The following is a 26,748-nucleotide window of genomic DNA, read 5'->3' as shown; positions in this document are numbered from 1 at the left end:
ACTTTTCGTGTATCATTAATAGGCATCAGGATTATCTACTGTAAGTGCTCTCACAAGCTGTTACTAAGGATATCTTATATGAATGTCAGTGGTGTTTTTTCCAGATTTACACTGATTTATTTCATTTCAGAATATTTTCTGATCCCAAAAATTGATGTGTTTGCCTTAGGGACACTCTTTTCATTAAATATGAAATGATAAAGCTTGTGATTCTTAGAAGGGCAAAAGGGAGAATGTCAACAGAAATTCACTGAGCTTCAGGAAGATAAATTTCAATAAAGCCAGAAATAGTAGATAAGCTCTGACATGAAGGCAAACCAGAGAGGAAAAGCAAGTTAAGGAAAATGTTTTAAGAAGATAATACCAGTAGGTCCAAACTGCCCTGGCAGTCAAGCTGTTCAGTCAAGCCTAAGAGCAAAGGCTATACCAAGCTTATTTTGTTCACAGTGCAGCATTCCAGTTGCTTATTGTATTTCAACCTCCATCTCTGATGCCTTTCTTAATAACTTGTTTTGTATCATCAGTATGCCTCCAGCATTTGTGGATGCCACATAATGTCTTCACATAGCTTTAAATGCTATGTGTGAGTATTTTTTCCCTGGTGGTCCTGACTGACTATTTTTTTTTCTCCTATTATTAGGCCTGTAGAGAAAATCAGGCTTGACCTATTAGCCCATGCTTCGGTAATTAGCTTAATCAGGCAGTGCACACTGTGATTTCCATCATTTAGCTGTAAATGATTTGTTGCATATGAAACAGAAATTTTCTCGTACCTTGTTACCAATTACATTGTGTGGGACATAGGTTGATAAGGGCTGTGTTTTGACCTCCCCCGCGTGGATCTCAGCTGCATTTGTCTTAAACAAAATGTGTCATTCTAGTTTGATCAATCTGCCCTCCTTCTGTAGTCCCTTGGATGGAAGAGAGGCAGTCAACTTCACTTGTTGACTTTGCAATATCTCATCAAAAAGCCAGAGAAACCTGCCAAGAAGCAGTTCTGGTAGTGAGTGAAAACCTGGCTGGAAAACCATTCCCACAGAGCAGTTACCAGTGGTTCTTTGAAGGGAGAAAAACATTTGAGCAGGGTTCCTCAAAGGTCTGTCTTAGGGTAGAAATTATCTGGTATTTTTGTTAAACCACTTGGATGAAAAAGAATCTGCTGACAAATTTGAAAATGACATAAGACTTCTGACAAAGGCAGTGGGAGGACAGGATTAGAAATCAAAGGGATTTTGACAATTTGGAGAAAAAAGTGGAAAAGCTAGGCTACAGTTCAATAGAGATAGAATTCTAAGCTGCAGTAATCAAGTACACAAAGACAGGCTGGGGAGTGTTGACTAGATAGCAGATCTTTACTGTAAAGCCCAGATATTTTCCTAGTTCACAAATCAGTGATATTTTCAAATAGAGTTAAATACCTTTCAGAATTGAATAAAGGAGGTACATAAAAGGATTCTTTCTTTCTGCTTCACACACCATCTGCTTTATCTAAATTTTGTCCAAATAAAAAGATGCATTTCAAGAAGGCTCTACAGGAGAAAGATTAGAAAATGGGAAACAATGTAAATAAACATAATCATACTTACAAATTATGACCAATGAGAAAAGATGGAAAGCACTGATGTTATTTAAACTAGAAAAACAAAATAAGCAGAACATAACAGTCTACAGAAGCTTCAAAAGGTGCTGCTAAAAGAAAGGGACTAATCTGTTCCATGACCACTGGAGGTGTGACAAATGGTAACATTGTTTAGGACTGACACTTTAAATTAAAAAGGTGTTATTCCTGTTACACACAAATTATCTGGTTAAATTGTGCAGCCTCCATCCTTAGAGAGGCCTTTAAAACCAGACAGAGCCAATCATTCTGTGTCTGCTTAAATGCCTTCTCATTCACGGTGTTTTGTGGTTTTTTTGGTGGGGTTTTTTGGTTGATTTTGTGGTTTTTAAGTATTTTTGTTCACTGTTATTGTTGCATTTGGGTTTTTTGTTGGTGTTTGTTTGTTGTTTGTTTGTTTGTTTTGTTCCAGCCTTAAGCACTTTCTCTTTGAATTGGGTAAAGAATCATGGATCACAAATTCATCTTGTATTACTGTGGCTCAAGTAGAGTAATACAATTTCTCTCATCTAGATCTTCAGTGGTATTCTTTTAAAAAAAGGCAGAAAGTAGGGCCAACAATGCTGTGGAGGCAGGAATTGCTGGTCTCTGTCTGTGTTTTATTTTTTACTTCAGTGCTAATTACATGTGTACTTGATCCATTGATTAATAATCTTGAAAAAGATGTGGTTGAGAGAAATGAGTAGGGCCTTGGGGTGGCACTGTTGAGATGACCTCTCAACTGCCTTTTTAGTCCTATTTTCCACAAACAGTGTGAGAATGTCAACTTTTTCAAACACGGAAATTTTGGGTGCAAATTTTTAACAATGTATTATATTTTGAAGAGTTCTTTATAATTTCTGAGAATCAGGGAATAATTTAGTGACTGTTTTGACTTATTGGAATCATAGAATGAGAGGAGTAGTATTTGTCTCTTGTATTTGTTTGATTGTCATCCCATAGCAGGGCAAATTTGGACTACCTGGAGAAAAAAGTTGAAAGTCATGGTGCTGCAGGATTACCATGAAGTTTGAGGCAAAATAATTTCCTACCTCAGGTCTCACCTGTAGTCTGTACAGCACCCCTTGTCTCAGGAAAGATGCTGTGAGCATGGCAATATAAAATATGATTTGATCTATTAATGTGTGGCATTAATGAGGATGACTTTTTAAGACAAGTTAATAACTTTCATCTCCCTTGTGAGCCTTTGCCATCCTGTCTCCCAGAGATAACTGATCTCATTCCTAATGTATGGCCTGTGAAGCAAATACCAATGATAAACTCATATGTCAACTATCACATATTTTTATTTCAATGAAAGAAAAAAACCCCAAAAACCAAACATGCATATATTTTCTATGCTTAGGTCAGGAATCTTTACATCAGCGACTTTCTTTTTCTTTACAATTTTTTTTTAAATAAACTGAGTCCAAATGTTTTGTGGTCTGATGTCTTTTGTGTGTCTCTGAAGAGCTTTGCTTGCTTCACAGGTAGTTTGCTTAAGTACATTCTGTCTTCGTGGGTATTGAAAATCATTTTATATATTTATTTATCTAGCAGTAACTTCTCAAATGCTCTGTGTGACATGTTTAGTGTTTGCATGGTCTCCTCACCTTTCTGTTGTGGATAAATGTTATTGTTTGGGAGCTGAAGGTTCACAGACCTGATCCTTGCAGAATTCATGAAAAAGTATCACATTCCCTAATTCAAATTGTCCAGAAATTAAAGATGTGTAATAAAAAACTAGTTGTCTGGATTCCTTCTATAGTCCCTGGAGAGACAAATCTGCCAAATGTATCACCCAAAGATGAATGTCTAGGTTAGATGGAAGTAAAAAAGGAGTTTCAGTGAAGAGCTCCTCACTACAGACAAGGTCTAAGTGACTCTTAGAGCACACACTTAGTTCTTAGGTGAGCTGAGAGAGTTCTCAGTAATTTTAAGCTCATTTGGGTTGCTGGTGACAGAAATGCTGCTATTGCCCACTGACATACTTTGCTTTTCATATCTCTGCAAAATCTGAGCCTGGCCTTTGCAATTGCCAGAGATTATCACTGCCCACTGTTTCCCCTGTGAAATTCTCAGAAAGGAATTGGCTAGCAGGAGGAAGATGTGCAAAGTGGGGCTTTCTGCTGTCACTGAGAGTTTAAGGCTGGGGGAAAGGAAGCAACAACAGGTATCAGGTATTTTTGGTATCAGGAGTGAGTCTGGCTATGCAAGGACATTCCAGTTCATTGCCTTTGCTTACACAGAGGGACCACTCTGGTTTGTGGCACAGACCACAACCTCCTCTATTTCAGGCATAGCCCCAGGCTGCTGTCTTTATTTCAGGACATGTAACTGAAGGCAAAATTTAGCCCACTGACTGTGTAGTAAACAAAGTTTTAAATGAGATAAGACTCCTTTAGAAATTGTTAGTTGAAGTATTATAAAAAATAATATTTTCTTGGCTCTATAAATGTTCCAACAGGCTTCTTGGGGTGGCTCAGCTTTGATATCAAGGAAGCATCGCAGACTTCTTCATGGTATCCACAGGTAAGTCAATTGAATCTATTTACTAGGGATTGAGGTGGAAGTTATATGGCCTGTTGGCTTCCGTAAGTGTTGCGTTTTTAAAAATAGTTGGAGAGATTTCTGAACCTGTGGTGGGTGTGGGTGTATGGGAAATCTGATTTGTCTGCTTGGATTGTGTTTTGTCTTTTTTGATTCTTAAGTACCCGTGATTATAGATGCAATTTTCACCTCCCTTTCTCCATTTATGATTTTTGCAGAGCTGATTCTGTTGCCTGGAATCCCCATAAAATGCTGTTGGCAGGAATCCAGTGCTGTGCTCTTCTGGTGAAAGATAATTCTGTAAGCCCTCCTGACCTTTTTTTATTTTCTTTTTCTTTTTTCCTTTTTTTTTTGTATTCTAATAAGCTGTCATTGCTGTAATATGAAAGTGGAAATAATTAGAAAACAGCTGAAAGTCAGTTTTACTATACTGCAATACAAAGACTGAATTATATTATTTTGAATTTCACCACTTAATTAATAAAGGGTGAATAAAAGAGAAGGGTAAAAACAATCCAAATCACTGTACTCACAAGTGGTCAAATTTTGCAGCTGGTGCCCTTGCTAGTTAACTTCTGCACATAATTTGCATTCAGAATGGAGTATTTTGTCACCTGGGCCTGGCACACTCAGCCACTGAGCTCATCAAAGCCCTCAGAATAGCTGCCATCCATCGGGACTGCAGCAGTGCTGTGTCTGCTTAAGGCAGGCAGAGCTCATCTGCACCTCCCGTTGCACGGGAGGGAGCACCAGGCTGGGAGTCAGAGCACATCCAGGTAAAGGTGCTGAGCCTTCTGCCCACACTATACCAGTTTTTCCTCATCAGCAGGGTGATTTAGACGTCCCAAAAGCCATGACTAATTTAGAGGTCCAGCAGGAAAACAGCAGAGCTCTGATCTCAAGATGACTTTGCAACATAGCAAAAATCCTGTATTGCATCTTTGTAGCATTTTTTTATCTCAAAAAAAAAAACCCCAAACAAACAGTAAGAGGTTCATTATTTCAATCTTCATTTAAAAATCGGACCTGGTAAAATTTATGCCAACTGCCCATCGTTATGAGTAAGTTTTACCTTTTACTCCATAGGTTATAACAGACTGAACCTCACGATGACATTGAACCCCTAAGGTTTGCATTGCTATTTTGTGGCCATGGTTTATAAATTGCTTTTATAAATCTCTGTCAAAACAACTGATATTTTCTATTCAGCTGCGGGGGTTACCTATCCATGTAATTTGTTATGAACTTCTTTTGGTAAGAGCTGATGAGGACCAAAGAGTGTACTTGCTAATCAGCACTCTCTTGCAGCTGATTGCTCTAGGTCAGGTGTGAGACCTGGCAGGACAGTAAGGAGAAGTGTGCCACCTCATTTCCTTACATTAGAGCCTGTGAGATTGAAGAAGATTATATTTCAGTGTTACCATCCATCACTTTATTCTGAGCTGAAAACCAAACAGAATAATGTTATTGACTAAGATTAATGCAGTGTCTTGATTGCAAGCTTGGGAAGATTTCAATGCAGTATTTTTAACTAATTAGGCCTAGTACGTAGATATTGCCCCAGGTAATGATTAGGCTACTTGGACTGAATTGTGAAAATTTCTCAGGAAGAAAAAGGAAATAAATGTAGAGGATTGAACTGTTCTAGCTACTCTAGCCTTTCAAGTCACTTTATGAACACTGTTCCAACTTCAGGGCTCTGGCAGCCTTTTTGTGGTTCCCTTCTGTGCAGTGTAAGGTCTGGTAGAGTGATCCCATTCCCCTTTTAAACCACAGCTAGGCAATATTGTGTTAGAAATACTTGTAAATTTGAATCTTAGGTCTTTGAGGGGTGAAAACAGAAGTACTATGGATTGCAGCATCAGATCCATGTTGTACAGTGAGAAATGTTTGGAGTGTAGATGATTTGTCAGCATTGGGAAGAAAGGTTGTTTTACTCTGTCTGCTTCCTGGGAAATACTCATTCTGTGTATGTGCCAGTGAAGTCTTTATATGCAAACAGACACACATACAGATTTGAGTACTTTCTTATTAACTAGCTGGAATATAAATCCTTAAGAAAAAAAGATCAAATGCATATTTGAGACACTTTGACAGAGAAGTGTTGCTTCACTTTGATCCTCTCCATACCAGAAGAGGCAGCTGAATCCAGTTTCCCATTAAAAATGCTATTTTTGCAACCGTAAGAGAAGGGAAAAGTACATGTATCAGTTTCTCACTTGGGAGCTTGTTCCACTTCTTCTGAAGCACATAAATACCTATGGCTAAGATGAAGCACATGTTTATATGTGAACATAATTCCTTCACACTGTGGTTAGGCTGCATCAGTGGGAACTGAATGCTGAGATGTGAGCTGGAAGACTCTGGCACACGCTGCTCTGTGAGTGAATGTTCAAGGAACCTAAGGTAGATTCTGAAGTTCTGAATCCTTCAAGAAATCAAAGCAGCAAAATGTTAATTATGAATGTTAAGTTCCATTTATGGATTACCCTATCTCCCTTTGAAAGACTGATTAAGGAAGTTTTGTTAGCCCATCATCCCATTTGCATTGAGGTCCATTTAGAAATTTTGAATACTTCAGAATTAGGCTTAGTTGATTATAAGTGAGCAAATTAATCCCCTTCAGTTTTTCTTCTTCTCCTTCATACTTTCTGTATGAAAGTTAATCTTTAGAAGATGTCATCACATTTCAGTTGTTCTGGTAACACTGTAATTTCCTGTTAACATAAGTAATAGTGGCTTTTTTTTTGTTTGGGTTTTTCTTTTGCCATATTTCTTCAATGGGGTTTAGCAGTGTTATTATATTTAAGACACTGCAACTGACTTGTTAGAATGAAGCATTGTAATTAAATATTTTCCTGTACAGATTTAAAAAAAAAAAACTGCTTAAAAAAGATTAACTGCAGTGAAATGCTGATAAAAGAGTATTTTCCAGCCTTAGTGAAACAAAATTGGAATATTTCCAAGGAAGGTAGACATAGAAAAGAGATGTAAGTGTTTGGCTTGATTAGAAGAGAGAAGCAATTTCACCAAAGGGAAAGAAAGATTGGCTAATCCTTTGTAAAAGCTCAGATCAATGGCTGTAGTTCTTCAGTGCTGAAAGTACTCAAGAAGTGCTCATCAATCCCTTTTTCACTGCCATGCCCTCAGTAACTTTCATCACTTCTCCAAGATCGTCTTAGTCAGAAAACACTGGTATTGCTGAATCATGAATTGCAGTGACTGTTTAAATGCAAACCTAGATGGACCAATAATCTCAAAACATTGGTGAACCCAGTTTTGGTCTTATATGTTCTCAAAACGCTAAGAATTAGTGTTGGGTTGTACATACTCCCTTAAAAACTACTGAGTTACTCCAGTTTGTCCTTGCTGTCATCCATATCTGTGTGAATATTATCTATATATTAACAGAGAACTGTTTATCACCACTGCCAAAGTTCTGTGACTCGTGAGAGTGAAGCACTGGTCTAGGTAATTCAGAATCATTTCTAGGTAATAAGCAGAACTTTTACTTATTTGTTAAGAATAACATCTCAATGTAGCTAATGAAATCTCATTTTAGTGCAGAATATAATTGATTAAGGTGATGATGGCAGCCATCCACATGTAATCTCTTCCTCATTGTTAGCAATATAGAGATATCTACCTCTCTGATTCCCCTCCAGAGCAGCTGCAGGAAATGTTCTGTTCTCATCGCTTTTGCTTGGGTTTAGTACAACTGAGAGCTCCTTCTCACCTCTCAAAACACGTTGCTGTAGTGTCCTTTAACACTACATTGCTTTTGACAATTTTCAAGTATGCTATTCAAAAGATTGTCCTTATTGCCTCAGAAAAGGCAAATCAGGGAGAGACTTGTCTTGGGGAAAAAGATATTTTATTAATGAAATTGAAATTCACTTTTAACTAGCAATGGAAGTGGAAAGAGATCAGAAGACTTGCTGTAGGTAAGTCTCTTCAATGAGAAAAATATATTGAATTATGAAACTGGAGCTCTTGCTTTCAGTATCAATATTTTTTCATCAATTTTCTATTAATTAGAACACACAAAAGCTCTTCATAGACTTCATCAAAATCAAAAACTCTTTGAAACTTCATAGTGGACTGGGGCCTCTATGAAAATAGTTATTTCCATTTCCTAAACTTTAACAGACTGACAATAAGGGTAGAACTTGCATTAAAAAGGGCAGAAAGATAAAAGATGCTGAAGAAAGAAACTCCAAGTTGTCCAATGGGGCAGTTCTAATAAAACTTTTGCAATTCCTCTGAGCAGATGTAGCAGCTCAGTTACTGTGTGGAAAACTGTTGGGACTGAGAACCCTGAGTTAGAAAGCATATTTAAAGCATATTTCTGTCCTTTATTTTTCCTTCTACTTTTCTGTCGTTTGACTTGGAAAATTGAGGTGACTTTTTTGTCTTCTGTTCTCTTTCTTTTCCCTTCTCTTTCTCCTCCACCTTTCTTTTTGATATTTCTCTCTTTCTCACAAAGGATGATTTTAATTTCTTTTCCTCTCTGCTCTAGTGACATGCAGGAGGATGTCACTGTACTTGCCTCTGGAGATTGATAGTATCAGTATCTTCAGCAGGATTTGTTCAGCATTTTGCATTCTTAGTAGGATAAGCAGGTGGAAAAGGATCATAAAACCACATGTATTGTCAGCTTCAGATGCTCCAGAAGATGAAGACAGTGCCTGCCTTTTGTTTTTTGAATTTTATAATGAACTACATTACCAACAATGCAAGCTGACTCAGGGCCGTCAAAATATTTGTTGCATTTTCCTTCTAGAGCAATTTTTAAAGCGATGTAATTCTGCAAATGTTCTATGATCTTCTCAGCCTTTTGTAATATTGCCAACTTGTGACAAACAATGGTTACTACTTATCAGATGACAGGCATGAAGGGAACTAGTATTCTGTGACATCCACTATTGTGCAGCTGCATTGCATTCTGATAAGGCAGAAGATAGTGCCTCATTGATCAACCCTGCTGTACCCACACTGCAGATACATCATTCAACATTTTAAGTCAGTAAGAGACAAAGCAATTAGCTTAAATTTGTGGATGTTGCTGCTTTTTTGCTTGTTTTTGTTTTCTTTTTTTAAACACTATGTCTAGTAAACTTGTTATTCTCCTGGAAGTAAAGGTAAGAAGGTCTAAATAAATGAAGCACAATGTCTTGACAGAATGACTCCTGTTTCTTGTTGTGCAGCTGCTAGCCAGAGGGAAAAAAAGCTGCAAAAAACCTTCAAAAATATGGATGCCTCAGTGCTTGGCTATTCTGTCATTTCTAATGTCATCTTCTTGCCTTTCTTTATTTGAGAAAATTGCAAAGTAGGTGTTAGAATCTTATATGCTGCAAAACACTGCATCCATCATTGGCTTTCCAGCTGTGGCTACCCTGTGCTGCAGCTGCACATTATCACTCTGCAAAGGGAGAGCAGACACCCAACCCTTTTTTCCCCCAAGCTGTCATAAAAACTGCCTTTTCACCAGGCTGAATGTGCTGCTCCTGTGACTTAACAGTTCAGACCAAATTTGCTGTACTTTTATCAAATATTACAATGGGATTGTCAAACCCTCACAGAAGTTGTGAAGAAACCTTGGTGGTGTTCTCCTTTAGTGCTCTATTAATAGGTGAGGTGTGTAGGTGGAGTTTTTTATTTGCTTTGCTGTTTTGGAGGGAATTAGAAAGTCTAGGAGAGAGGCAATGTATGCCAGTTCATTAATTTTTTTGTCTTGACCTTTTTACTCCATTTTACTCCATTTTATTGCCAGTCCCAAAGTCATAAGTAGGATATTGGAATGTAGAACAAGAATTGTGCCTCTGTTATGGGAATATGACACTTTGATCAAGAGTAATATCAGACACTGTGCCATTTTAAAATCAGAATTGCAGCAGATGCAAAGAAAAGGGCAAAATGAGAAATGCTTTTTTTGTTTGCTCAAATTGAAGAGTGAGATTGAGTTGGAAGATGACTTGTGCTCTTCTTAGCACTGACAGATCCAGGTTTTCTGTCTCCTGGGCCCCTCACAGGGCCACCCTCATCTCTTTTCTTTCTGCCAGCCCTTCTCTCTACTTCATAGTTTTACAGAGTATATTTTGGTATATCATTCTTCAACCAACAGCCAGTTCTATTTTTCTTCTCTTCCTCTGCACCTTTAAATCTGTAGCAGCCTCTGTGCTTTCTGTTTCCCAGCCTTGTTCTCTGCTGGAGCCTTCCACATCACTCATTAATCTTTGTCTGTTTTGTGCTGCTCATCTCTGCCCAGGTTCTCCCTCAGAAGCTGTAGGCTGGAGATTCCTGAATAAAAATAATTTTATTTAGAAATCATGATTAGCATATATGAAAGCATATTTTCTTAAGTTTATTTTCAAATGTTACATTTATCTGAAATGTAAAAGAGAAAAAAAAATGAGTTGTACTAACCTCCTTGTGGTTTTTCTGTTCAAACAGCCAGCCTGTGCTAAATCCACAGTGACTATTTGGCAGTAAGGGCTAAACATTTATTTCTTTGGGCTAAAATCTTCCCTACCTGCAGCTAACCAAAGCAGGAATGGATTGAGCCATTTGTGAACATGTAGGAAGTTCCTCAGGGGTTGTTCTTGAACATGGTGCTTATAAAGCCAAGACTGTGGGTGCAGTTCCTGTATGAGCAATTCACTAGGATTAGACTCAGTGATCCTTGTGGATTCCTTCCAACTTTAAATACTCTGTGATTCTGTGATCTAAAGCCTGGTGCAGGTGTCTCCTTGTTCTGTCTCTTTCACATCCATATATGTTTTAGGGCAACTGTTTCTGTGGTACCCACTCCCATGACTTCTTGAGATCTGAGTCAAAATTCCTCTTCAACCTGCTGCTCTATATCACTGCTCTTTCATAACATTATGAAGAAAATATTTATTTATATTTATAAATAAATATTGGTTGTCAGTGTGAATTCACTAACTTTAGGCTCATCCAGGCTTCTTAAACCACATCTTTAGCTTTGGATGTTATCCTGCATATCCAGATCTCTTTGATAAGAATTTGATACAGACAAGAAAAGAAAGGCTTGGTGAGGAGGTTTGAAAATGCTCATCACCAATGGAAGTCTCTATCGTGTTTCCTCACAGGGCCTCCTGAAGAAGTGCTACTCTGCTGAGGCTGCCTACCTGTTCCAGCAGGACAAGTTCTATGATGTCAGCTATGACACTGGGGACAAGTCCATTCAGTGCAGCAGGCGTCCGGACGCATTCAAATTCTGGCTGATGTGGAAAGCACTGGGAACTACAGGCCTTGAGGAAAGAGTGAACAGGGCACTGGCTTTGGCAAGGTACGCCCTCACAGTTTTGAGTATGTCTAGTCTGTTTGGTTGGCTGAAGTGTTGGCGCTGCTCATACTCCATATCCTGGAACAGACCCCATTGTTACATTTTCCCTCTATCCTTTTGTTTGTGTATAATTGGTGGAAGTAATAACAATAATAATTAGTGTTATTACATTTGATACAATATTTAATAGTAGTGATTGCTTTTGGCAATAAGCATAAATGTTGGCAAATATAGAAGTCAAAATTAGGCTATCAGTCTGTATTGGGGAACATTTATGTTACCTGAACTACACACACAGGACAGAGTTACTAAAACACTTTCTTCTAGTTCAACTGTGTGTTCTGGTGTTGGTGTAAAAGAAGTTCTGTGTGCCAGAATCCAAGCTTTGTCAGGCAAGAACCAAAGTTTCCTGCTCATGTCATTCCTTGTGAAACAGGAAATGCAAAAAACTGATCAAGGAAAACTCATATGAGGACACTGTGTTAATATTAGGGTGTATGTAAGCAATGTATGTATCAGGATGTATGCAAACAATATTGTTCTGACGTACTGAGTGGTTTTTCTCAAGTTTGCTGAAGTTCTTAATGCTTACAGTATTACATTTATAGTATTACATTTCTGTTAGGGACTGAAACAGCTTTTTCTTGTGATCTTCCCCACACCTGTCCTCTTCAGTTTCATTAAGTTTTTGGTCTTGCAGTACTGAGTTTCACAAGTGGATTCAGCAAAATTCTTGGTAGAAGGTGTTTATAAAGTGATGGTGATGTCCTTGTTTCTGGGAAGAGACTCCCATATACAGGTGGTTTTCTCTTCTCTTAGAATAAATAATTTTGAAATAAGATAATGGCCCACTAAAAAAAGTTCACTTTAAGTAAAATATTTGTTCAGAATTTATACAAAACAAAGCACAATGAAAACTACACCAAGCTAGCTACACATTGCTTTAAGTCAAATAATTGGTATTGACATTTTACTTTTTATATGAAATAACAAGTAGAAAAGTATTGAATGTTTACCTCAGTCAAAATTCAAGGAATAGTCTGACTCTAACGAAGTTACCTAAAGAGAAAATAAAAATATAAAAATGCCCCTGACCTAAACCCAGAGTGGATTTGAAAGGAATAAAAAGAAAGAACCAAAACCAGTGAAACAAAAAAAAAATTGTGACTTTTTCTCTGTTTTATTTCTTTAAAGCCATTCAGGTTTTTGGCTGGTTATATCTTTTTTAATATGTTCTGGTTAAATTGCACCTTGTTTTTGTTGCAAAGCATTGTTCTGTTCTTTGTCTGTTCAGAGTAAGTAATTCTTTCCACTATCAGTAGGAGAATTCAGCCTTATCAAGGTCACTGGCCAGGGTCATTTGACTGACTGTGTAGTGATTAATGACCTTTCTGGGATCGATATGTCTGTTCAACATTAGGATTCAGATGGTAACTCTTGTAAGGAGTGACTGGCTTGTCTCTTCTGGGTTTTGGTTTGTTTTTCTATTAGGAAGAAATTTAATTTTTAGACATTATCTGATGAAATAGATTCTTCACAGTGGTGGGATTGCCATCTTGAATTTGTATGGACATGGTCACTGTACCAGGCAGCTGTGCAGCCTTTCTCCTCATTTGTTACATTAGATGTTACTTCAGTTGCAAGGGTAGTATTTCAGTGTTCCTGAACAAAGACCTGGATTAATTCTGGAATTAGTCCACTGACTTTAGGATTTAAGGGCAACATAGCTTTTTTCTTTTTTTCTTTTTTTTTTTATTTGCTTGTTGCCAAGAAGAGCTGCAAAGGTTTTAGAGTAATTGCAGGCATGTATTTCTGCAGCAAACTTTGCCTATTGGCTATTCCAGTAGTATGTTCTTGTTCTGGAGATGAATCATGCTTTCAGGGTATTAAATATCCCAGGAACATTGTGATGCTGTCTCTTTGGAAAGGCTTGGTTTTTAAATATGTAGAGTAGAGCATCTCCCACTGATTGCTTCAGAATTTTTTTGTGTATTTTCTTCCCCCAATTATCTTTGATGTAGGGATGTTGCTTTATAAAGCAACACTAAAAAGAAAAGAGACATAAACTACTTTTACAATACAGCTATAGTTACTACATAAACAACTCTGCATCTTATGCTTCATCTTCTTTGGAATTTTTCTGCCTGTTTCCTTTTCTGACACCCACTGTTAGCAGACATATGTCTACTTCCATGGCAGATCTCCACCCCTCATTTTCTGCAAGGCTTAATCACAGCAAATGACATTTCTCTGTGTACTTTGGTCTTCACTGAGACTCAAGCCCCTCTAACATACTACAATTGTGACATGATAATAAAACTTCACTGTCAACTGTGGAGAGATGCACAAAGTAAATTGCTCCACTGCCATCAAATGATCCTGGCAAGATAAATCATGGGCAATGGATTTTCTAACAGCTGCCTTCTTAGGTTATTGGCAGTGTAGTTAAGAACATGATTAACAGTGCTGTGAACCTGACTGACACCAGGTAGCCTATGTCAGATTTTATACCTAGGGGATATAAAATAAAGGCATTTGAGGTAAGAGGGAAAGATATTAACATTGCAAAATTGCTCTAACAATTCAAGACCTAAAAAAAAAAGAAAAAGGAAAGTGATTATGGATAGGTTTTGCTTTCATAATTTATTAAAAGAAAAAAATTAATTGAAGGCCATTGCCATATGAATAGCCTGCTGATGTTGTTGAAATTGGTTTTATGGCACAGACAAGCATCTTGTAATAAACAGGACAAGCAAGAAGCAGCAAGCTTGTTTGACATAGGATAATTACCTTACAGATAATCATGTCTCTCAACCTAAGCAGCAGTGTGGACATTAACAGCCAGATAACAAACAAGTGCACACAGGAGGATCTGAGCAGTGATGGCAGAAACAACCAGAACCTAGTTCCAGGGAGAGGAAGCCCCTCCCCAGTGCACACACAACTCCTGAGCTGTGTGCCACAGGCACTGGCCCTGCACTGCAGCAGTGCCTGTGCTGGGGTGTGTGCTGGGAGGCAATGAGTCACAGCACAGCCCTTGGTAATGATAAACAGCGTGACAACTCCCCAGGCGCTGCTTGGAAAAGTGTGTGCCATCCAGGGTACAGCTTATTGCTCGCCCAGCCAGCCTGTTTCTGCAGCATGTCTGCTGAGGAGGGGCAGTGCAGAGTCAGCTGTGCTAGGGGTGTCCCTGCTGGGAGCAAATTTCAGGTGTATGGGTAAGACTAAGGGAGGTTATTCTCACAGTATTTCTCACCAAAAAGAGTTACTGGTGTGATGATTAGTAATGCAGCTTTGGACAGGAAAATGCCAAATAGTGAATGCAACAGAACAACAGATTTGTGCACAATCAGTAGTTTAACTATGTCAGTTAAACTAACATTTATTAATGTTAGACAGCAATATCTTCATGTAAAAGACTAAAATTTTGTTGGAATGGAAAAGCAGTGTGAATTTGCAGTGAATTTGTTGAAATTTTTCTTTGTGAGGCTTTGAGGAGGGGAGAAGAAAAGAGAATTCCCATCTACATCCCCTTTGCTTCAGAATTCCTATGTGATATGTGCCATGGCAAAACTGTGGTCACGTTTTAAAAAATTTCTGTATATTGGAGCGGTTTGTATCCAAAATTTTGATTCAAACCCACCTCTCCATTGAAGACTTCTGTGTTTTTCACACGTGGCAGGTGAGAAAGAAATTCCTATTTTAATACCCTATTAGCATAGAAGGTCCAGGGATTGTTGTACACAAACAGTGGCACACTAAATGGAAAGTTGCATTGTTGTACCATGAGGAATGTGGGCAGTACTGGGAAAATTGCTGAGCTTGAAGTACGTTCAAATTTTTGAGTTGTGGGCTGGCCTAAGAGATCCTGGTGATACTAGAATGCAAGAGGTGTCAGAGTGACAATGAAATAACATGGCAGCCCAGCATTGGCACTTGTGAACAAGGAATGGAGGTATTAATTTGCAGTGGGAAAGTTCACAACCTGATGCAAATAGGATCAATTTGTGCCATGTGGCTCTGCTGAAAATCTGTGCCTGAGGACAGAATTTGGCTTCTCCTTAGTGCTCCTTGGCTGGCTGTAGACTTCTTTTGTTTCCAGGAACTAATAGCTATTGCATTTTCACAGCAGGTGGAAATGAGGTTTGACTCTGTTGTTTTCTAAGTGTGGAAAAAAAAGCCAACACAAAAAGGAATGCTTGTTTAAGGCCCTGTGTTTTTTTGCTGTTTCTGTGTGTATTGTTCTATGCTTTAAATCCCTAATTTTTTAATTACAGGTATCTAGTAGAGGAAATTAAAAAAAGAGAGGGATTCCAGCTTCTTTTAGAGGTAAGTAAAATGAGAACTGAACTGTTGTTATTGTTAGGAAGCCTCAGTTGTTTGATTTTGTTCTTTTTAGTCAATTACCATCTTGTATTTAAAGTATCTAATCTGGCCAGTTTATGTATTGGAGGTCCACAGATATAATTGAACACACATAACATGGGCTGTGCTCCTTACCATCATTCTAACTAATTTCTTATCTTCTGGTCCTGTATTGCCTCAGGGGACATAGAGAGCACTTTTCTGTGAGAGCAAAGAGGCTGGCTGCAAAAAAAGCAATGCTTGCCAGACCTACAAATAAGACTGTGTGCTGGATGGAAAAATAGTTTGATCCTAAAAATGGACTTTTCATAGTTAGAGTCCATATTTTTTTCCCCTAGTTCTACTTCGACTCCCATCTTCCTAAGAGCTACCCAAAAGTTGTGTTTCACTTGTTTTACTAAACCTGTCAACTGATTTCCTGTTTGGAGAGCTTGCTTGGGGGAGGGTGGGTGCAGGGAATAGAGCTTGAGTACTGATTTTCCACCTGTCCTCAGCTCTTTGGTTAATGAGGCTGTTATTGGGGGATGTTGCAAAGACCTGTCATTTTTATAAAAACCTTTTGCATTGTTGGAAGTGTGCTTGTATGAAAGACAGGCAGCTGTGTGGGGTCAGGAGGAAGAGAGCACATGGAGCAGGATGGGAGATGGAGTAAGTGCCACCATGAGCATCCCAGGTTAGGCTAGACAAAATACAAAACGTGTAAAATATTTTATACTATTCATACAATATAAACTTTTCTCTTTAACATTGAAAACTGCTGATCAGTTGAAGAATTTTAGGTCAACAGCACAGGATGGGGTCAGTAAAGTAGCAAGTCTGTTAAAAGGTGTCTATTTCTTGTTATTGTGGACCTTAGCAGAGAGCCCAGATCTGCTGTAGATGTGAAAACTCTTGGTAAGAGCAGAGGCTGCTGTGTAGTTCCTGCAGGAATGGAAAACCTGGATTTAAAGTGTATTTGAAAGGAGTGTTGTAGTATGGACTATGAGAAAGAAGTTGAGATTCTTGAGTCCTATGAGTTTTTCTGTGGGTTGGGAAGTTGAAAGGATTAAGAAAGTTTTCAGGAGTGCAGGGGATAAGCAATGAGAATTCAAAGAAAAGATGCTATGAGGCAGTGAGGCCCAGCTGTGCAAGGGAAGATGGGCTTCAGACAAGGATCTTGGGAAAATGATCCCCTGATACATGCAGTGAGGAAAAACCTGTAATGAGAATTGCTCTATGGCCTGGAAATCCCAACTTGTGCTTGAGTCATCTTGAACTCTTCTGTGGTAAAATTGCTTACCTCCTTGAGTAAAACCTGTGACAAGATACCCGGAAATAGAGTGTGAAGCATGGCTGGGGGTTGTTTTCTAGGATGAATGGTATTTTCAGAGGGCAATGATGTATTTGATGTGTGAAAGGAAACTGAGATAATCAAGAAGGCAATATAGGCAATGGCAATATGGTAATGTCTACCATCTGTCTGCTCCTGCCATCTGATTTTAAATAGTTTTGCAGTAAACCCTGTAATGCTGAGCCTAGTCCTTGTTCTTATGGGGAAGGCACTGCCTTTTCAGAGTCTGTGTTTATGTGTGTACTCAAAGCAAGCTCTTTGGGGGAAGAAATGGGACTTTAAGAACTGATCTTTATTCCATTCAGCAGCAGCACAGGGCAGGTTTGCAGCTCAGTTCCTGCTGACAATGATATTCTTCTTGATGATTTCACCATCTTTAATGCATTCTTTGAATGAAGCAGAAAATTATATGAGCAGCTCTCAGTGGCCTTTCATGGAAGAACATCTCAGTTGGTGGGATCTCCTCGTTCAGGAGACTGCCTGGGATTATAATAGCAGCCACATCCATAGTGGGGCAAAGAGATGGGGTGGCTCAGCGACCAAGCTCCCTTTTAACAGAGTTTTTTTCTTTCCTCTGGTACTGATGAGGATGGCATGTGGGAGAGGAGTGGGGTGTGTGAGTTCACAATCCAAATTATCATAATCCATATTAAAATCTAGTTGCCATCTGAATGCTGTGCTGCAAATAGTGGAGGTCAAGATTGACTCAGTGATTAAGGGTTGTGTGGGATGGCATCACAAAGTGTATCTATTCCTCATATTATTGTTCTCTATACAGGTAAACAAAAAAAAAAGTTCCAAATTAGCAGGAAATGTATAGACATTGGACTGGCCTGCTGGGAACATTTTCTCAATCATATATGATACAGAAACCTCATGAGCACAAAATGCCTTATTTTATAATGCATGGTGAACAGCCATGGCTGGAAGCCTTGCAGCAAATTCTGCTGAGTTTAAAGGCAAAATTTCCCTGGAGAGAAGCAGACATGTGAAGTCTCAGTCTTTGCTCAAAAGGCCTGCTTAGATATTAGACAGGATATATTCAGGATATGGTGCACACCCGGCAAGGGATCTTGAGATTCTTATAAAATGTGGCAATTGAGAAATTCAGCATTAACTCCAGCACTGTATAGTGTGCTCTGTGATATGAGAGGAGATTGGCATTGTTCAGTAGAAAAATTATGAGGTGTGAAAGTGTTAAATGGTCACAAAAATTGAGTTTTTGTGTTTTGTATAAAAGGCATAATTGGAAATTTCCATTTAAAAACCCCAAAACACTAAAAAGAAAACGTACTCTTTAAAGTTGCTTCAAACATGAATTCTGTAACTTACTTTCTGCACTTCTCTAATACTTTTTCTAGCCAAAGTTTTTTACTGAGTAAAACAGAGTTAAAATGGATATAGGAAGAAGAAATTAAAAAGCAGTCCCTGGCAGCAGGAAGAGGAATGGATGATTTGAAAAATTATTTCTAATTTTGAAAACAAGGAAACCAAAGGTGACTTGGAGGAGGAAGCTTTAAAGGAAAGAGTATAAACTCAAAGACTTCACCCTCACAAAAAATAAAGCAGAACTCTTTGAAAAGCTGTGATATGTGTCCTGTTACATCTTATAAAGAATTACTTGTTCTCTTGTTCAGCCGGAGTATGCAAACGTCTGCTTTTGGTACATTCCACCAAGCTTAAGAAAAATGGAGGATGGACCTGAATTTTGGCAAAAGCTGCACCAGGTGAGTGTCATGTATTACCTGAGCCTTACTGATTAATCTGTGTGCCAGATAGAAATGGGAAATAGCCCTCGGCTTTGCTCACCATTAGAACCAGTCAGTTCACTGGGGATTTAATCCTTAAATAGATGTTGGTAAGATCTAAGTTTTTTATTAGTTTAGACAAATGTAATTATTTTTTTTCTTACTATAAGAGATGTAAGCATTAACAAGTATTCAGTTTGCCATCCAAGCTGTTAGCAGCTGGCAGAACTGAGAGAAGAGGAACAGTGTTGGCGCATCTCTTGTCTAGACAGATTATTCATTCATTACCTGTTTCATATACTTAGTGCTGTCCTTGGAAATTGGCTTGCATTATCTGTGATAATCTATGATAATGCAAGTAAGGAAGTGCTTAAGAATATATTTCTGATGTTAAACATAAATGGCAACAGGAATACAGTGGGAAAATGCTGTGGGAAAAGCTTCACAGATGAGTGTCTTGGAAACTCTTTGCCATGCTAATAGAAAATCATAACATCTTGGAAAAAAAGCAGCAGTAAAATTTTGAATTTACTAGTGGAGAATCATTAGTTGAGACTTAATTAAGAAACCACTAGACATTGTGGTATTATATTTTACTGAATAAGTTATTCTGTGAGCAATTGAATTTAATTCATTGTTTGCTCATCTCTGGAAGAGCTGTGGTGTTCTGTGTTTATTTTTTCAGACAATTTGCTACTAGAAGTTTAAACTAGAAGATAGTATGCAGATGATATACACATCTACGTAAACAGTCATACATACTTTATATACATGCTTCCTGTAACATCTTCCCTCATTTCAGCAGCTTTCACAGGAATCACTTCCAATTTTTGTTGGAGTGTCTTTAGGAGAGAGATCTTCCTTAACCCCATCTGTATTGTTTTGGAAAGTATATTTTTGTAGTCTGGATGCATGCATAGCCACAGTATGGATGCAAGGGCTTAGCATTTACCATCCTTTCACAAAGTTGTGTTCCTTTTGTTTGGAGCTTCCTGTCCTCTCCTTAGAGTAGAAGCCTTATATGTGTGTGTGTATGTGTATATATATATATGTGTGTGTGTGTGTGTGTATGTATATGTGCATGCATGTGTGTATACAGAGCTGTATAACAGCTCATCTACTCATGGAGGAGAGAGGATTTGGGAATGAGCAACTGGAAGGCATAGAAGAAAAAATGCTGCAAGTGTCAGTATTTGATTTATGTGACTGCAGATGGGACCAAGGAGGGAAAGGATGAAGCACAACAAATGGCTTTGAGCACGTATATTTGAGTGGCTTATGGAGTGTAACTTACTGTCTCTTTGCTCTGTTACTCTATGGTGCTTCTAGTCAGGGTAGGGAATAGATACCTGCCTTTATTTTATGTACCAATATAGATAGATTAATTCTGGAAATACAGATTTCCTAGCCAGTGTTTTTGGAAAATAATTTGGAGGGAAAGAAGCTTGCGTGCAATTTCTTCCAAGAACTGACCACTGCTGCAGATCACAACTACTCTTTTCATGGGCAAGGTGACATTTTCTTGATTCTTATATCTCCTCTGATGAAAACCTAAGAAATCCCAAATTCTAATACATAAACTATTTCACTCTTCCCCATAAAAGCCTGGAAAAAAAAAATCTAGTGCAAAAGAAACAAAAACTCCCTAGGAAATGGCACAAATTTCTCTCCTGGAGGAAACAACAAATAATTATGGTTAGTTGCGTTATTTTAGGCACTGCTGGGAAGTAGTTTGACACTACAGAAGTGAGCCTGTTTCACAGTGAAAACATGTTATTTCACCTTCCTGATTCTCTGCAGGGATAGGTCTGGGTTACTCTGCTTTTTTGGATGCTGAAGGCCAGTTTGGGGCACAACATGTATCAGTGAGCAGATGAGATGACAACACTGGGTCAGAAAAAATAAGACTGACTTGACTTTTTCAGCTAAGATCAATTTGTTTCAACATTGCTGATGCAACCATCATGGTTATTATATTACATTAATCAATACAAATATATTGCTGGACAAGAAGGAATCCATCCTGATCAGCAAGGTGCAAATGATAAGAGCATTAAGGCTGGAGAGGTTGTTACATGGTACTGTTGATTGACAGATGGGGCTGTGACAGTTTCTTGATTGCAAGCAGTTCCTGAATGTTCCCATAATATCACTAAATGAGCATTAAAATGCTTTCATTCACAATTTCTCTTTTCACACTACATTTTAACATCCCAGTTATTCTTTTTTTCTAGAAATCAATCTTTCTTTTTGTTGACCTGCATAACTGACAATAATTAAGAAAACATATGTCTTAAAAATCCCTAGGGCAAGTAATTGATTTTATTAAACTACTTGTTCAGCAATGTTGTTCAGAATAACATGTTGTCTTCTAAAGCTAGTTATATGAGTTTTAGTGCTGGTGAAAGTTGGTAAGCAAATTGTTCAGATCTAAAGTCCTCAGCTTTGTGAAGAATTTGCATAGTCCTATGCAAAATAACCTTGGAGGTTTTCTGCTGTACTGGCTCTTTTCCAGTTTCCATGGCCCATTTTATATGGAAATGTGTCAGGACTGACTGGATTGTGGTGTGATACCTGATTCTGATGTCAGCCTTCTTGTTGTCCTACATAGAATCTGTCTCTCAGAAGCTTTTTTTTTTTTTTTTGGTAGGCTGTTTGTTTGTTTGTTTTAAATTCTTGAGCCTTCAACTTCAGCTGTGAAATTTGGACTCTTCAGAATCTCTTACATTCAAAACAGAAAGGTGATAGAAGCCTGAAGGATTTGGAACAGTCACTAACTGGTCATTTGATTCATTGCCTGAACAATTTAGGGAGTGAGAAAACAACATGATGATGGGGGAAGTAAAGAACAGCATGAATGGCACATTCCTCTGTTATGTGTGAAATTGGGAATTCTGTGCACATCCACAGTCTGACACCGCTTTGATCTTTTGGGATTACAGCAGCAGTTGGCTGTGTAGTGACACTAGTTCTATAAAGAGTGCAGCAAGGCTTTGGGTGCAGTCAGACGGTCCATGCCCTGAGCACTGAGGCACTGCACACGGGATAGCCCTTTAACGACCCGGTGTAACGCGTTTCCCAGTGCCATTCTTCACAAACGAGGAGAGATTTTTTTCTTGTAGAAACCCTGCAAACGGGCCCTCTGTGGTAATTGAGGAGTTGCTGGTAGAGCCAACTGGAATTATCTGTCAGAGGTGTTATTTTGTCATTGCAGACTGGGGGCTGCTGTCTCTGACCTGGAGCTGACATAATTGTCGGGATGAAGGAGCGATGGCTTTGCCAGTGCTGTATGCGCCCCCCAGTGGGAATTTCGCTCCTTTTCCTTTGGTGACACAGTGGGATTTATTTTGTTTACTGCTGAGAATGGTCGGTGTGTAACGGGATCACATTGAGAAAAGCTGAACTGGAAATTGCAAGGCAGAAATGGGAGTGAGGGAAGAAGTAAAAGCACATAAGCAGATATAATTTAAATTTTCGTATTTTCTTCGTACCTACAAATATCTCTACACGTTCTTGCAACAATCTTCTCTTTAGAAAAGTCAGCTTTCTCAGCTTATACTGAAATGCATGCAGATGATGTAGAATTAGCTGATTGTTAGTGATAGCATCTCTGGAAAGCCTCCTGGCAGCACAGAGGATGCTAGGGCACAAGGAGGAGTTTGGGAGGATACATTTGGAACTGTCCTGTTGCCGTCCTGCTTCTAACAGAGTCAGTTAACCATGTCTTACTCATTCTGGATCAGTTTGTACTCTGGTGAAACTCAGACATTGGTCTTGCAGACAAAAAGACAGCACAGAAATAACTGTTTTAACAGACCCCTCCTCCTGCAGGACCCTGGCCTTGCCAAATGATCCTGGAGCATGACTGTAGGTAGAGTACTATGTAATGGATACTTCTCAATAAAGAAGGCTAATGGTTTATTGCTAAGTACCTCTTTAGACCTCAAAATCTAGGTTAAAAAAGCTGCAGTAGGTTCCTAGTAAGCCTTTTGTGATTTACTAAACTTTGCCTGCTCTGTAGTTATAAAAAAACATATGCTGGAGTATTAGATTTCCAATGGTTCAGTAAAGCTTTTATACACAGGTGTTAGATTCAGTAACTCCAAAATCAGGAATCTCAGACTCCACTTCTGTAATGCAGTTGGTGTTTTTTGGTTTTGTTTCCTTCCTTCCTTTCCTTTTGAGGATTTTTGGCCAAGTAATACAAAATTTATTGGCTGTAATAGAAGGCTCAGGATGCAAAGTCATGTTAAAGTAGTAATGTCCTACTAAAGCCTGTACAGCTTGGAATAGGACATAATGCCATTTTGCCCCTCCTCTCTTCACCGTAGTAAAAGGCAACCTTATTCCAGCCTTTCTGTCCTATTTGGGAAAATATATCTGTTATCTGAAGGCATATTTGTAAAATAGCCTGTCATCCCGAATGGTGTTGTGATACATTTGCGTAATGAGAGATTTCATCTCAAAGCATAAATGTAAGGAGGTTGAAGAGGTGTTGCCTTGGCAACCCTGAATCTTGTGATCTTTGTAGTATAAATAAAAAAAAAACCTAATCAAGGACCACATTCAGCAGTACTTATGTGTTTAAAATGCCTATTGATTATGGTACAAGATTTGAATGGGAAGGGAAAACAAGACCTCCAGTTGGTTATATTGACAAAGTTTGTTCTCCACATTTTGGAAGAACAAGAGAAAAACATTACATGAGTTAGAAACACAGTATTAAATGCAGTGAAATCAGGTTTATGCATAAGAAAGGTCCTAAATATGTCAGTGTAAGTGTATTTCTACTTGAAATAGATTTGTGTGAAAAATGTTATTCGATTTGCTGGCATCCCTGTGTTTTTCTTACTCTTGAAGAGGGAAACAATTAAATGATAGTTTAATGTGTGTGTTTGAAGAGTAATGGCAGAGACAGTGTTCTGTGAACTTTCCTTACATAAGTAACTTTTACGGTAGCAAGTAGCCTACTGCCTCTAGCATCTAGCTCAGTTTGACACCAGTTTTGGTGGAAGACCACAACAAATGACAAGGAAAAAAAAGGTAAGATTTGCACAGAAATATACAGGAGTTAGATTGGCCAAATCATTGGCTTCCATGACAGGGTGAACAGCTTAGTGAGGAAGAAAAGGCTGTGGGTGTTGTCCATCTAGACTTCACAAGTGCCGTCCCTCAAGGTCTTTGCTTTCTCTTAAAGCACTCTTCAAATCTGTTGTGGACTTCAAGAAACAAAAATCCACAGGTGGAAGAGATTGCTTTGGCAATCTTTCTTTTAGACAGGGGTTTGGTGGATTGTCATTTCAGCATATCAGATGGGACCTCTGAAGGGGCTCTTTGAAGAAATTTGATTTGACAGGGAAATCAAGGTCAACCAAAAGCTTCAGATTCACCCTGTAAAACTTAAGGCACTTACCCAGGGAAGCTGCTTGAGGAACTGGCTGGTTTCCCACCGTCTTTAACATGGAAAAGAAAAAAGGGAGCTCCCAGATCATGACTTAGGCAACCTACAGTCAGAATCACCCTTGGGAAAGGCTTCATTATTCAGAAGGGGAACCTAAGAGGTGCCATGATCCTTGATTGGCTGCATTCTTTCTAAATACAGGTAAAAAGAACCTAACACTAAATCCTCAGCATGCTGTGTGCTGTTTTAGATTTTCATTTCTTGGGCTTCTGGAGAGAAGGGCTGCAAAATCTCCTCCTGACTGATTGAACCAAGCTGCATTCTCAGTGTTGTGTTCAAGAGGGGCAGAAATGCATCATTCCAGGAGAGGTGAGATCAGGGGGCCCTGTGGAGGCAGGGCTGCAGGCAAGGACCTCAGGGGAGAGAGGCTCAACAAGCACTGAAGCCACAGAATGAGTAGCAAGATAATAATCTGGATTTAGGTTGTAGGGTGACCATTCCTCAGCATAAGGTGATGCTTAGAAGTTTAATAATAAAATAGGTATTAATTTTTTAAAGCAGCAACATCTCTTATTTTGCACCTAATACTGCATAATATACTGTAGCAGATGAATAAAATTTTTGTAGTTTGGCTGCATATAAATGACTCTTATTGTTAAAAAGAAAGGTCTAAGATTTGATAAATGAGACAAAACAGTACAGTATAATATAATAGCAGAGAAAAATTATAGCAGTGTTTCAGTACCTCGTTAATGAGGGATTTGCACACTTTCCCTTTTAATATGTGTCTTCTTCTGCAGTTTTATATAACTCATCAGTGCAAAAGTGACTGTAGCTGTTAATTAAACAGGGTATTTAACATTACTTTGTTTTAAATGTATTCTCCATAGAATTGGGTTATAAGAATACAAAAATAACATGCTTTTAAAAAAAATTATTAATTCAGAGTAAAATATTTTGGTTTCTGAATGTGTATCTGATTATAACTGGAATTTATGGGTTTTTTTCTCTTTTGTATTTATTCTTGCATGATTACTGAAGTAGTAGTGTTAGTCTAAAGTTCTGAATTGGCTGGTGAAGTCTTCATCAGAAGTAGGAGTCAACGCACTTGACAGTGCCCATTTCACCTTAGGACTCCACCCAGGTGTTAGGGGCACTTCAGTTTATATTTTACATTGGTGAGGTTGCACACCTGCCTAGCTTTCCGCCACATAAAATGGTGTGTGAGAGTGGCCTGATCTCATACTTGCTCTTTCATGGGATATCTGGCATATGAAGTGTGTGTATGGGGCTAGAACAGAGGTATATTTCTATGACTCTATTGTAACTACAGTAGATGTAATAAGATAAGACAAGGCTGTGAACTGCTTGCAGCCTGTGCTTTCTATAATAGTCCTAAGTGATACTGCAGTAATTCATGACATGACAGTCACATTTCTGTTCTAGCTTTCTACTTTTTCCCTTATTGCAGTGACTTTTCAGGGATGTGTAGTATCAGTTGGGCTCCAGTGAAAGACAGTCCCATTCATGCAGAAATCTTTACATATGTTAGGCCAGTGGTGCTTGTCTCAGTTGATGCAAATAGGCAACAATCGATGTCACTAAATAATACATCTGGCAGCAAAACAACTCTATTTTAAAAGCATTGCTGCACAGCTGCTAAAACTATACCTCAGTCCTTGGGAGGAAAAAGAAAGAGAAGGAACCCCAATGATTTTGATGCTGAATGGTTTACTAGATGAGAGTGCTGGGCAACTTTTGTCAGGGACTTAACACTGAGCTGTGCATGTTCAAGGCACACTGGGGACTGGGGTCTATTGATCCCTGGTGCTCAGCCTACTGAAACAATCAAAGCTGGTGGGAGGGAGTCTGCTGCAGCTCCATATGTTACATTCAAGCTGAACAAGGATTTCGTCTTCCCCAAGCCACCTGCAGAGTAAGATTGCTCAGATCTCCAGAGATGAGGTAGATTTCACACTAGTCGTTTCTTGCTTGAAATCCTTTTAAGGATAATGGAAGGTCCAATAATTTCTCCATGTGGTAACACACATAATGGCATGAAATGAAGCTGGGGGCAGTAGACAAAGTGGAGAGAAGTATTGTTAGGAAATAAAATCACAAGAGACCCACAGATTCAAAGTAAAGGTCCAAACCTTCCAAGGAGATGACTGCAAGGTGTGTTTCCATTGCAGTATGAAATGCTCTGTGATGATACCTTAGCTGGCTCAAGTACTAGGAGCCACATGGCCACAGGCTAAATCTGGTACTTAATTCAGGTTAAAAAAGGAACAGTTGACATGACTGTTCTTTCAGGACCAAAGCAAATCACCTGTGGTGGTGGTGGTATATGTTTTGTGTGGGTGTACTCTTTTCCTAGAAGAGAAAGCATGAGTTACCCTTGTCCAATATCTTACAAGTTTTGAAGGCTTAGACCTGAGCATCACTCTA

General features: G+C 38.6%; 1 protein-coding gene across 3 annotated transcripts in view; it reads left to right on the top strand.

Annotated features, from left to right (window-relative positions):
- Nucleotides 1-26,748, top strand: part of GADL1 (glutamate decarboxylase like 1) — an 81,991-nt gene that overhangs the window by 28,896 nt on the left and 26,347 nt on the right. For all 3 annotated transcript variants that reach the window (XM_064704708.1, XM_064704710.1, XM_064704709.1), the window contains exons 10-14: nucleotides 4,065-4,129; nucleotides 4,366-4,447; nucleotides 11,260-11,459; nucleotides 15,734-15,785; nucleotides 18,789-18,878. In XM_064704708.1, coding sequence (XP_064560778.1) covers nucleotides 4,065-4,129; nucleotides 4,366-4,447; nucleotides 11,260-11,459; nucleotides 15,734-15,785; nucleotides 18,789-18,878 — 489 coding nt within the window. The remainder of the gene's footprint in view (nucleotides 1-4,064; nucleotides 4,130-4,365; nucleotides 4,448-11,259; nucleotides 11,460-15,733; nucleotides 15,786-18,788; nucleotides 18,879-26,748) is intronic.

This window comes from Zonotrichia leucophrys, chromosome 2 (genome assembly GCF_028769735.1).
Source record: "Zonotrichia leucophrys gambelii isolate GWCS_2022_RI chromosome 2, RI_Zleu_2.0, whole genome shotgun sequence".
NCBI classification, from domain to species: Eukaryota; Metazoa; Chordata; class Aves; order Passeriformes; family Passerellidae; genus Zonotrichia; species Zonotrichia leucophrys.
The sequence above is the reverse complement of the archived record's forward strand: the minus strand, read 5'-3'. Positions and strand labels throughout refer to the sequence as shown.